The 12,450-nt window shown below is 42.7% G+C and overlaps 1 protein-coding gene across 2 annotated transcripts in view; it reads left to right on the plus strand.

Annotated features, from left to right (window-relative positions):
• ARID5B (AT-rich interaction domain 5B) overlaps positions 1-12,450 on the plus strand; it is a 197,291-nt gene that overhangs the window by 94,584 nt on the left and 90,257 nt on the right. For both annotated transcript variants that reach the window (XM_008053861.2, XM_008053862.2), the window contains exon 4: positions 5,001-5,231. In XM_008053861.2, coding sequence (XP_008052052.1) covers positions 5,001-5,231 — 231 coding nt within the window. The remainder of the gene's footprint in view (positions 1-5,000; positions 5,232-12,450) is intronic.

Consider the following 12,450-nt stretch of genomic DNA (forward strand, 5'->3'; position numbering starts at 1 on the left):
CACTTAAATACTCTGGAGTTCTGATGATGTTTGGTGAGAACTTGATGTGTTTTAGCTATATAAAAAGCACAGATTTGGCAGGACTCTGTGACTTAGCCTGTCATCCCAGCACTTTAGGAGGCCGAGGTGAATGGATTCCCTGAGCCCGTGGGTTTGAGACCAGCCCGGGCAACTTGTCAACACCTGTCTCTACAATAAATAAAAAATGAGCCGGGCGTGGTAGTGCGCACCTTTAGTTCCAGCGACTTGGAAGACCGAGGCGGAAGGACAGCTGGAGCCCAGCAGGTTGACGCTGGGGTGGCCATGAGGCGTGCCACGGCACTCCAGCCTGGGTGACGGAGTGAGACTCTGACACACACACACACATACACACACACACACTCACACACACACACAAAGCACAGATTTGAGCCGAAAGTGTCAACTGAATGTCTTGGTCTACTGTAGGAAAAAAATCTCAGATTGACATGTCTTGGAATATAGACCAGCACCTCAAAACTACTTGCATCTGGGGACTTGCCTTCAATGTAAACATATTTCCTTTTTAAAAAATTACAGCCAGGCTCGGTGGCTCAGCCTGTAATCCCACGCCTTTGGGAGGCTGAGGTGAGTGGATTGCCTGAGCCCGCGGGTTCGAGACCCGCCTGGGCAACTTGGTGAGACCTCATCTCTATAATAAATCAGAAATTAGCCGGGCATGGTAGCGCGCACCTGTGGTTCCAGCTATGTGGAAGGCTGAGGCAGAAGGATCGCCGGAGCCCAGCAGGTCGAGGCTGCGGTGGCCGGGAGCGGCCACTGCACTCCAGTCTGGGTGACAGAGTGAGACTCCAACTCAAAAAAATTAATAAATAAATAAAAATATATTTTAAAAAATTCAAGACGGGCTCGGTGGCTCAGCCTGTAATCCCGCGCCTTTGGGAGGCTGAGGTGAGTGGATTGCCTGAGCCCGCGGGTTCGAGACCCGCCTGGGCAACTTGGTGAGACCTCATCTCTATAATAAATCAGAAATTAGCCGGGCATGGTAGCGCGCACCTGTGGTTCCAGCTATGTGGAAGGCTGAGGCAGAAGGATCGCCGGAGCCCAGCAGGTCGAGGCTGCGGTGGCCGGGAGCGGCCACTGCACTCCAGTCTGGGTGACAGAGTGAGACTCCAACTCAAAAAAATTAATAAATAAATAAAAATATATTTTAAAAAATTCAAGACGGGCTCGGTGGCTCAGCCTGTAATCCCGCGCCTTTGGGAGGCTGAGGTGAGTGGATTGCCTGAGCCCGCGGGTTCGAGACCCGCCTGGGCAACTTGGTGAGACCTCATCTCTATAATAAATCAGAAATTAGCCGGGCATGGTAGCGCGCACCTGTGGTTCCAGCTATGTGGAAGGCTGAGGCAGAAGGATCGCCGGAGCCCAGCAGGTCGAGGCTGCGGTGGCCGGGAGCGGCCACTGCACTCCAGTCTGGGTGACAGAGTGAGACTCCAACTCAAAAAAATTAATAAATAAATAAAAATATATTTTAAAAAATTCAAGACGGGCTCGGTGGCTCAGCCTGTAATCCCGCGCCTTTGGGAGGCTGAGGTGAGTGGATTGCCTGAGCCCGCGGGTTCGAGACCCGCCTGGGCAACTTGGTGAGACCTCATCTCTATAATAAATCAGAAATTAGCCGGGCATGGTAGCGCGCACCTGTGGTTCCAGCTATGTGGAAGGCTGAGGCAGAAGGATCGCCGGAGCCCAGCAGGTCGAGGCTGCGGTGGCCGGGAGCGGCCACTGCACTCCAGTCTGGGTGACAGAGTGAGACTCCAACTCAAAAAAATTAATAAATAAATAAAAATATATTTTAAAAAATTCAAGACGGGCTCGGTGGCTCAGCCTGTAATCCCGCGCCTTTGGGAGGCTGAGGTGAGTGGATTGCCTGAGCCCGCGGGTTCGAGACCCGCCTGGGCAACTTGGTGAGACCTCATCTCTATAATAAATCAGAAATTAGCCGGGCATGGTAGCGCGCACCTGTGGTTCCAGCTATGTGGAAGGCTGAGGCAGAAGGATCGCCGGAGCCCAGCAGGTCGAGGCTGCGGTGGCCGGGAGCGGCCACTGCATTCCAGCCTGGGCGACAGAGTAAGACTCCAACTCAAAAAAAAAAATTACAATGCTTTTTTTAAAATATATTTTTATTTTAAGCCAGGCTCGGTGGCTCAGCTTGTAATCCCGCGCTTTGGGAGGCTGAAGTGAGTGAATTGCCTGAGCCCATGGGTTCGAGACCCACCTGGGCAACTTGGTGAGACCTCATCTCTACAATAAATCAAAAAATTAGCCGGGCGTGGTAGTGTGCGCCTGTAGTTGCAGCTACTTGGAAGGTTGAGGCGAAAGGATCACCGGAGCCCAGCAGGTCGAGGCTGTGGTGGCCGGGAACAGCCACTGCACTCCAGTCTGGGCAACAGAGTGAGACTCCAACTCAAAAAAAAAAAATTTTTTTAATTTTAAAGATGTGGGGTACAATTCAGGGTTAGATATATACATGGTCATTGTAAAGGTAAAGTTTGGGCCTCACTTTGGTCGCCACGTAGCATATTTCCTTTTAATTAAGTGTGCCAGCTGACAAAAGGGCTACCCACAAACCAGGCAGGAGTCTGGAAACGTGCACTGTTAAAAGATGTCGTCCTGCAAGCAGCTAAACATCTCCATTCATGGAGAAGCCTGCAGCCTGAGGAACTAAATGAACATAATTAGAAATACATCTGGGTATTGGCCTCCTATCTGCAAGGGTCACATGCACACCTTCCGCTGGTACTAGTTATGTTCCATCATTATGTTCTGTCCTTGCTCATTCGTCTCCCACTGGTTACCAGATGGCCACAATAATGTCGATATCCTTAATAACTGTCTTGTGCAATTCCCTGCAGCATGGTAAGGACTTGAAATATGGAGGCTTTTCCCTTTGGATAAGCAAGTGACATGCCTGGGAATTGCTTACAGCTGCTCTGATGGTGTGGTGGTGGAGTGGTGGCACACTGGGTCATGGAGCCCAAATTCAGCTTGATGTTGTGCAGGTGGCAGGATACCAAAGGGGGTACATTTGCCATGTCTCAAGGTTAAGATAAAGGAAGGCTTCCTCCATGCAGAATCTGGTTTTTCTAAATGGGCACAAAATAGAGTGAGGCTTAAACAGGCAGTAAGATCATTCTAAGAGGAACTTCAGTAAATTTGCTGAAATGCTCTCCTGAGTTAGGTTGGTTCTAATGGAACTCTCTCACAAGGATGCTTGGGAAATCCTCTCAGTTTGGTTCTTGGAGATGTGCCAAGATACCAGATGGATTTGGGGAACATTAGAAGACAGGGGTATGGGTGTGGGGAGGGAATGGAGAATCTATCAGATTGGGGTAGATCATGCTGCAATCACAAATGATCCCCAAATCAAAGTCATTTAAGACAACAAAGGTTTATTTTCTGCTTATGTTTATGTCTTTTTTCTGTACCAACCAGGCATTCTGCTCCATGTAATTTTTACTCCAAGACCCAGACTGGCAGAGTATCCACTACCTGAGACATGACAGAACAAAGTGGTCAGAACAAAGGCAAAAAGAAACTTTGGTCAATGGCACACTGGTTCTCAAAGCAGTCACCCACATGGGCCATATTTCATTGGCCAAAACAAGTCACATAGTCAGTGGACTCTGAAAGAGTGGGAAGCACAGTCTTTCAACAGGCGTGTAAAGAGAACAGGAAATACTTGCTGAACAGCACTCATGACCCCTAGAGCAGATGGTGATGTTATTTAGACCCATGGACATCTCTCTGGGGCCAGATGACCTTTTCAGAGGCCCCAAGCACTAAAAAGATTGTACAGATGCTCCTTGATTTATGACAGACTTACATTCCAACAAACCCATTTTAAGTTGAAAATATCAAGTCAAAAACGCATCTAATTAGCTGGGAGTGGTGGTGCTTGTCTGTGGTTCCAGCTACTTGGAAGGCAGAGGCGGAAGGGTCACCTAAGTCCCGCAGGTCAAGGCTGTGGTGGCTGTGAGCGTGCCACTGCACACCAGTCTGGGTGACAGAGTGAGACTCCTACTCAAAAAATAAAAATTAAAAAAAAGAAAATGTGTCTGATACACCTAACCTAGCAGACACCATAGCTAGCCTGCCTTCAATGTGCTCAGAACCCTTAGGTTAGCCTACAGTTGGGCAAAATCACCTGGCAACACAGCATACTGTGGAGTACGGGTCATTCATCCTTGTAATCTCCTTGTGGCTGATTATATTCGTAGATCCTCATAATCAGTATATTCATAACTTCAATATCATTGATGTCCTATAGTTTTGACAGTTAAAAGTGGGTTGTTAATTTCGTCTATTATGTAAAGGATACGTAGGGAAGGAAGGGCAATTAAGATAAGGATAATAGCTGGCAGGATGGTCCATACTGTCTCTACTTCTTGGGCATCTATTGTGCTTGTGTGGGTTGCCCTGGACCAGCATTGCAAGAGGATCCTACTAAGTTTCGCCAGCCCCAGCAAAAGATAAAAATTCAAAATTTGAAGTACACTTTCCATCTAAATGCGTATCGCTTTCACACCACTGTAAAGTAAAAAAAAGAAAAAAAAAATCTAAAGTGGTACTGTTCTTAAGTCGTGGACCATCTGCATAATCCATTATAAGAACAATACCAAACTAGAAATAAGTATAAAAAAGCTCAACAAAGTTCTGCTTTTTCCTATGATGATGACTTTCATGCTTAAAAAATATGTCAGAGTCCCTTAACACAGGTTGTTGGTTCTACTCCTTGCAGAAGACACAAACATTGCTTACTATGTCAATAAGGCCACCCCATACTTCCTGAGGGGCTGGATGAGTAAGGTGGAGCCGGGAGGATGCTGACATCCCCCAGACTGTGCCTACGCTGGTATAAGGGTCTTTTCGGTCTAAACCCGGAAGTAATTATTGATATCATGCCATGACCATAAAAGTTCTTTGCTCGAGGGAAGTAGGTAACAAGTATTTTCTTGTTTGTCTAGGGGAGGACGAGGAAGAAACCAATGTGATGGTTCTCAGCTACCCCCAGTACTGCCGATACCGCTCGATGCTGAAACGTATCCAGGATAAACCATCTTCCATTCTAACAGACCAGTTTGCATTGGCCCTGGGAGGCATTGCTGTGGTCAGCAGGAACCCCCAGATCCTGTACTGTCGTGACACCTTTGACCACCCGACTCTCATAGAGAACGAGAGTATATGCGATGAGTTTGGTGAGTCTCTTTTTTTTTTTCCTACCTGATACTTGTGCATATGTGCTTCGTTGTTTTCACTTCTCGTGAAGAGCAGTGAGGGGGAACGGACTCATTTTCACAAGCCCCAAGTGCCACTCCACCCCTCCCATCCCCCAGATTATTGCAGCATAAGGCGTCATTGCCTCTTTGGCAGCCTCTGTTTACCATGAGTAAGAGATTATTATTTAAAATTTGTTATTCAGTATGAAGTCTGAAATTGCTTGGTCGACCTTGAAATTGGACTTTGGGACAGGAAGTTTTCATGTTAGTTCTTTCTCAAAGGGCTTTGGCTATTCAGATCTTGATTTTGTAATGTAACTGATCACTCCCTTTCAGGGATATTGGGTATTGTAAAAATGTACCAGTTGTAACCGCTTTGGTATGGTAAAGTGGCTAGATAGAGAGACAGACAGATTGATCTCTGTCCCTGAATTTTTTTATATACACACACACATGCACGCACACACATACACTATGTTCATCAAAGATGGATATGTGGATATGTGCACAACACATATCTTTATCTACATCTCTGACTGGTCATGTGTCCCCATAGACAGAGGGGAAGGAGGAAAAGATATCAGTCAACATCATGGGTTTGGGAAACCTTACGTGGTGCAGTGAATGACAGGGAGCAAGCCAAGATAGTCATTCTCATTCTTACATCTTCATTTCTCATCTGTTTGTTGAAGAGATTGAATCATATCAGTGGTTTTCAACAGGCTGAACAGGGATGTCAGAATACCCTGGGGGAACTTCATCAAACTGCACTTGTTCCTGGGAACTTCTGTACTTAACAGAGGCACAAATACCCCTCACCCTCACCCTATCCCTTATCTGGGAATAGCCACCATAGAGTGACCACTGGGATGGCCAAACTCCTCTGAAGCCCTCCTGGCTACCTAGGTAGAGAAGAGGTTGAGACCTCTGGCCTAGAGAGAGCTTATGGTCCCTTTGAGCTGGAATATTCCTCGGTTTTATTGGCTCATGTTTCTCCAAGAATCCATCATTTGTAGATTAATCAGATTCAGCTTATTCTACTCAACCATTGTAGACCTTGGCATGGTTTGAGGAGTCCACTGTGGGCTCTCAAATTTGATTCTTCATGATTCCAGCAACCCTGGTGTTGCTACTAGATAAATTTTGTAAGTAGATGTGTGAGCAGAGGCGGGGCGAGGATGATGGGACATGATGATCCTAGAGGAAAGGAAGAGAGAGAGGAAAGAGAACAGAAAGATCTAAGTTCATGTACTTCTAAAGGCCATGGCATTTTTTTTCCTTGTAAGTTGTTTTTTCAGATGTCGCTCACAACTCTGGCTTATCAAATAACTGTCAGCCTGTACGAGGAAAATAGTGTTTATATAAGTTATTTTTACTTCTTCAAAGAAACATTTACTGTCATATTTTTAATATTCAAATAACATTTTAATTTAAGTAAATAAATATATGCAATACATTTTTTTAAATACTCTCTTTTTAGAACAGTATTTATAGGTCTTCCCTTTTCAATACTTTTGTTTGAGTTTTTCCCGATGCCCTACTCCCAAACCCTGCATTTTACTTGCCACTCAAAAGGTCTCTAAATTCCTGACACTAAATAAAACTGAAAGAATGCTCTCGGTCATTTTGGAGTATTCAGAATTAGAGTTTCACAATGTAATATAATGAAAAAAATGTTTTAACCTTTTTGGCTCATTTAAGAGTTATTAGTCATTGAGTTTCAAAACTATTGCATCTAGAATTGGTAATAGAAAGAAGTTCCAACTTAACAGTGATCACAAAGGTTGTTAAGAGTTACTAAATTTGTTTTAAATGTTCTTACAAGCACAGGCATCTGACTTCTGAATATTTTCCTGAACTTTCTTCTGGTATAGCTAATTTTAATGCCGCTTTTCTTCTCCAGCCTCTTAAAGCACAAGCTATTTTTTGGAATAAAGCTACCTTTAAAGAACTTCTAGATGGCAAGTTTCATAATTAGAATATTAGATTTTTTTTTTAGTTGTGTGTACTTCAAATAGTTTGTACTTCTTGAAGTATTTCATGGTAGTAGGTGAACAAAGTTTATGTTGACCTGACACCTTCACCAACGTCCCTCCCCTCATGTCCCACTTTTTGGTCACAATCTAAATTTCCAGAGAGCGCCCTTTTAAATATCTAACTGGTTGTATTTGAGATTAGACATGGGTTAAAGTGTTTGTTAAAACGTGGCATTGGGTTTCTCCAAAAAACTAACAGTTGGTGGAAGAACATAAATTTAATTAGTGACTAGCATTAAACAAATGTTCCTAATATTAAACACTGCCAGATGAGTGAAACACTTCTGTCAGATTATGGAGAATGCCAGGGGGCCCACAGATGAATTTTCTACACAGTATATATTCTGTACCACACGTTTGGTGACTTCAGTAATTGGTCAAATGTAATTTAGGTAACAGTATGCCTAGGCTGTAAAAATCAAATTTTATTAGCCATATCACCAGGTGGATGAATGGTAGAGCTGATGGCAAAGAGTTTATAGCATTTAGCAGCTACACCTTTGACACATGAAATTCATAAATTGCTGTAAAATACCTCCAAGGTCCTTCTCAAAAGGACAGTGTCTGCTCTCCTATGATTGAATAATGTTTATTTTATTAACTAATATACTTTTTGCTTTCTTCTAGTAAATGGGATTATGGAATGGGGGTCAGAGAGGGTGTTCAAACGAGAAATAAAACATGGTCCTTGCTAGTTTAGAGGATTTAAAATCTAATTGGGGAAGACAGGATTAACACACCTGAAAGGTTAACTAATGTTACAAGAAAGTCAATGATTAAGTATTTGGCGAGTGTTACAGAAAGTAAGTGTGGTAGGAATTTAGCAGTGTGGTGGGGGGTGGGGCGGGGGTGACTGGAGATGGCAGTCAGAATGAAGGGTCACAAAGCCTCATGGAAAAAGCAGGATTTGATCTGATTTTGAAAGATAGGGAACAGGTTATGGAAAACTGTTAGGAATGTCTAGATTGTTTAAAACTCATATCCTGACTCTCCTTTGCCCTGGGCCAACTGTTGGTCTCTCTTAGGTATGTTCTGCCCTTAGTTTCATAAGTGGCCTGGAGTCCTTTCTACCAGTGGGACTTGAATGTGAGTAGGTGGACCAGGCCTGGGAGGAACTAGGCAGTGGCTTTAGAGCTGGAACTGGCTTTCCTTTTTGGCTAGAGATGACCCCACATTTTCTCTCTGCTCCATATTCCTTACCTGCATTCCCCTAGATTCATCTCTGAAAATAGACTTTGCTTTGTGAGACGACCTTGCCCAACTGCCCAGACACCTCCCTCCTCCCTGCTGTTTTAGTGTTGTCCACTGAATAACAAGTTTAATTGAACAATAAAAGTAAGGCTTTTAAATCTGCAATGAGTCCCTGTAAATAAATTCTCCGTGGAATTTTATGAAGCTATTTAAAGAAAAGTTTGATTAGAAACTATTAAAGAAAAATAGAATAGATGAAATTTCATCATTTAGTCCAACATTACAGTAGTGTCATTTTGATTTTTATTTACATTGAGATATTCAGAATAGAGTAAATATATCCTGGTTTTAATTAACTATCCTCCTTACTTGGAAAAGGTTATTTTAGGCTTGAAGGGTTTTGATAGCATACCATCTGCTTTCTTCACTGTATTTTATTCAAGCCCCTTCCTTGCTTACAGCGCTGTGCAATGTCTAAACCTATGACATAAGCATAAATTGAATCATATTAATGGTAGGTGATTGAAAAGCTTCAGCCTCAACATCCTGCCTACATTCTTCCATCTTGTCAGTTACTCTGCTCTTAAAGGCAATATGCTCTTTTCTTAGCACAAGAGAATTGACTATTTTTAAAACTAAAGCAACGGACTCCCCATTAAGGCATTATGAAAACTCTTTGTATTGCACATGCAATTAGGAAATGAGCTTGTAATACCAATGAGGGGAAAGTGATGTGAATGGCAATTTTTTCTTCCTAAGAATTTTTACCCTATTCATAATTCCTGCCTCCACTGTCCTATTGGAATATTTTAACATCAGGCATTCTTCAACAACTCTTACCTTGCTTTTACCTTGTTTTATAATGTGATTCCTTTTTTCATAAAACACATACTGTCATTTATATTGTGGTATTATCTATGCTGTAGAGAAAACAAACTCATGCAAACATTTTTGTTGTTAGAACAATAAAATGTCCACCACTTTGTAATGCACAATGTTTATGTTAATATCACACAGATTGATTTCACACGTGTGAAGTGTTGACAGCTAAATCCAAACAGAGGCACACGCAATACAGTAGATAAATGGATAACTTGAAGGTATTGGCTTCCATCATAGAGATGTAAGGTGACTCAATATACATAAATGAGATGAAATTAGTTCTTAAAGGTGTGTGGGACTAAATAGATTAAGAAATGGTTGACTTAAAAAAGAGATATGGTTTATTTTGATCTGAATTTTGAATTGCAAAGAGGCATTAGAAGTCAAAGTTGTACTTCTAAATTTTTTGGCAGTTAGGGTTTTGTGTGTGTGTGTGTGTGTGTGTGTGTGTGTGTGTGTGTGTGTGTGTTTCTTGACCAGGGAATGGAATGGTGTTAAAGGAAGGATGTGGTAATTCACCTGGAGAGAAAAGAGATAAGATGGCTGTCCTCAGATGTTTAGTCCATGTGTAGACAACATGAATTCTGATCTTCAGGGAGAAGAAGTTGGCTATGTCAATAGTCAACACATGTTCTGCTGGGGACCGGAAGGAGGGACAGCAGGGTATAGTAAAAAGAGTGCTAGGCTTACAGGCAAATAGCCCAGGTTTAAATCAGGGCTCAACCATCTGATTCTCTATGCCTCTGGGCAAGTGACATAAGGTCCCTCACTTGCCCCATCTGAAAAATTGGGCAATAACAGCCAACTTGCCAGATTCAGAATAAGTCTGTATTCATGTGATATTAAAAAAATACCTTGGTGAGTGAAGATTCTCTACTGTCTCTATCAGAGTCTTAGGTCCTGGACAACATATATTTCTCCAAAACAATCTTGTTCTTTGAATAACAAAGGAACCCATTCCCTAAGGCTCCTGGGGTCTCACTAGAACCTTAATGGGAAAGAGTTTTCTTTTATGGTATTTTTTAAAGAAGATTTTCTATCTCTGCACTGAACTTTTCCTATTGGGTGACATAATGACATTATGGACAAAAGAAGAAAAAATAAAGGGGGAGAGCAGAGCATATGAGGGGCCAAAGCTGTGAATTTTTATGAAAGAGAACTCAATACGTGTAACATTAATTTGCAGCATAAAGGACGAGCTGGGCTCTGCCTGTTCCTCACTAAACATCTCATGTTTTGCGGGAAATGGAAGGAAAGGCAGTTGTTTTGTTAAGGATCATGGGAATTTGTAAGTGAGTAAACATTTTTTTTCCTTACCAGAGTAGGTTTCATGGTCACAGTGGAGTTTGATGATCAAATGACTTTGCTCCTGGCCCCTGTCCACCTTCATGTTTTCACTGCCTGCCTGTGTTGTCCACTGATCTCCTAAATTATAGCAAGGCAGACATTTTTTCTTAAATTGAAGCTGAGAGGGAAAAGAGATGGGCTACTTATATGTCATTGTTTATGGAGAAGACTTTAACCTTCAGAGATCTTACTTGGTAGACTTTGTCTACCTTTGTCTTGGAAATTTTCTAGAAGTTTTGTTTATTGTTAGAGAATGATCTAACCAAGTCACTTTTGGTACCTTCTCCCTGTTGCATGAGCTGCCACAGTGGGGACAGAGAGAATGCTAAGGTCACCATACAACATAATGAACTCAACTCAATCTGCTGGTAGAAGTGTATCATATGTGCTCCATGGTACATGTAATGGTTAGCATGTTGGCTCAGCTTCCAAGACAGTAAAACAAAAGGAAGGCCTGGAAAATGACCTCCTTTGGTATAGGCCTTAAAAGTTAAGATAGCTGGCTGAGTGTGGTGGCTCATGCCTGTAATACCAGCACTTTGCGAGGCCAAGGCAAGAGGATTGCTTGAGCCCAGGAGTTCAATACCAGCCTGGGCAACATAGTGAAAACTTGTCTCTACAAAAAAAAAAGTTAGAATACTATCTCTCTTGGGAATTAATAAAAGGATTTTTGTGTTAATATTGTAAATTAACTTACAGTTGTAATATATACAATGAGTAGAATTAGTGGATTTTTTTTCTATTCTATTTTGGGAACTTAAACAATTCTGGATACTTTTTGTAGCTGAGTGGACTAAATGGCTTACTAAAAACTATTTGGACTCACAAGTAAAACACATTCTTGTTCACCCTAGAAGAAAGAATTTGTGTCTAGGTTGGCTAATATTTACCTAACATTTCATCTAGAATAGCAAGGAAGTTATACACCATTACACTAGCAAAATCAACATAGTCCTCTATAGGGTGGAACAGATATTTTTATCAATGAAACAACACATACATACTACAGAAAGAGCCAGGACATTGAAAAATCACAGGCAAAAGTTCTGGTTAGAGGGAGGGATGGTGGAATGAAGTTTAAAATAAGTCCACATTTGCTTGACTTTATTTATTTATTTATTTTTGAGTTGGAGTCTCACTCTGTCGCCCAGACTGGAGTGCAGTGGCCGCTCCCGGCCACCGCAGCCTCGACCTGCTGGGCTCTAGTGATCCTTCCGCCTCAGCCTTCCACGTAGCTGGAACTACAGGCACGCACTACCATGCCCGGCTAATTTTTTTTTTTTTTTTAATTTATTGTAGAGATGAGGTCTCGCCAAGTTGCCCAGGAGGGTCTCGAACCTGCAGGCTCAGGCAATTCACTCACCTTGGCCTCCCAAAGTGAGGGATTACAGGCTGAGCCCCCCAGCTCAGTCATTTGCTTGACTTTAAAAAGCCTCTAGGCTAGGCTCAATGACTCAGCCTATAATCCCAGGACTTTGGGAGGCCGAGTGGATTGCCTAGCCTGCAGGTTCGAGACCAGCCCGGGGAACTTGGTGAGACTTCGTCTCTACAATAAAATAAAAAACCAGTCGGGTACAGTAGCGTGTGCCTGTAGTTCTGGCTACTTGGAAGGCTGAGGCGGAAGGATCACCGGAGCACAGCAGGTTGACAACTGGGGTGGCAGTGAGTGTGCTCCAGCCTGGGTGACAGAGTGAGACTCCAACTCAAAAAAAAAAAAAAAAAAAGAAGCTGGCTCGGTGGCT

This window comes from Carlito syrichta, unplaced genomic scaffold (assembly GCF_000164805.1).
Source record: "Carlito syrichta isolate Samal-C Ts95f unplaced genomic scaffold, Tarsius_syrichta-2.0.1 Scaffold288766, whole genome shotgun sequence".
Lineage (NCBI taxonomy): Eukaryota > Metazoa > Chordata > Mammalia > Primates > Tarsiidae > Carlito > Carlito syrichta.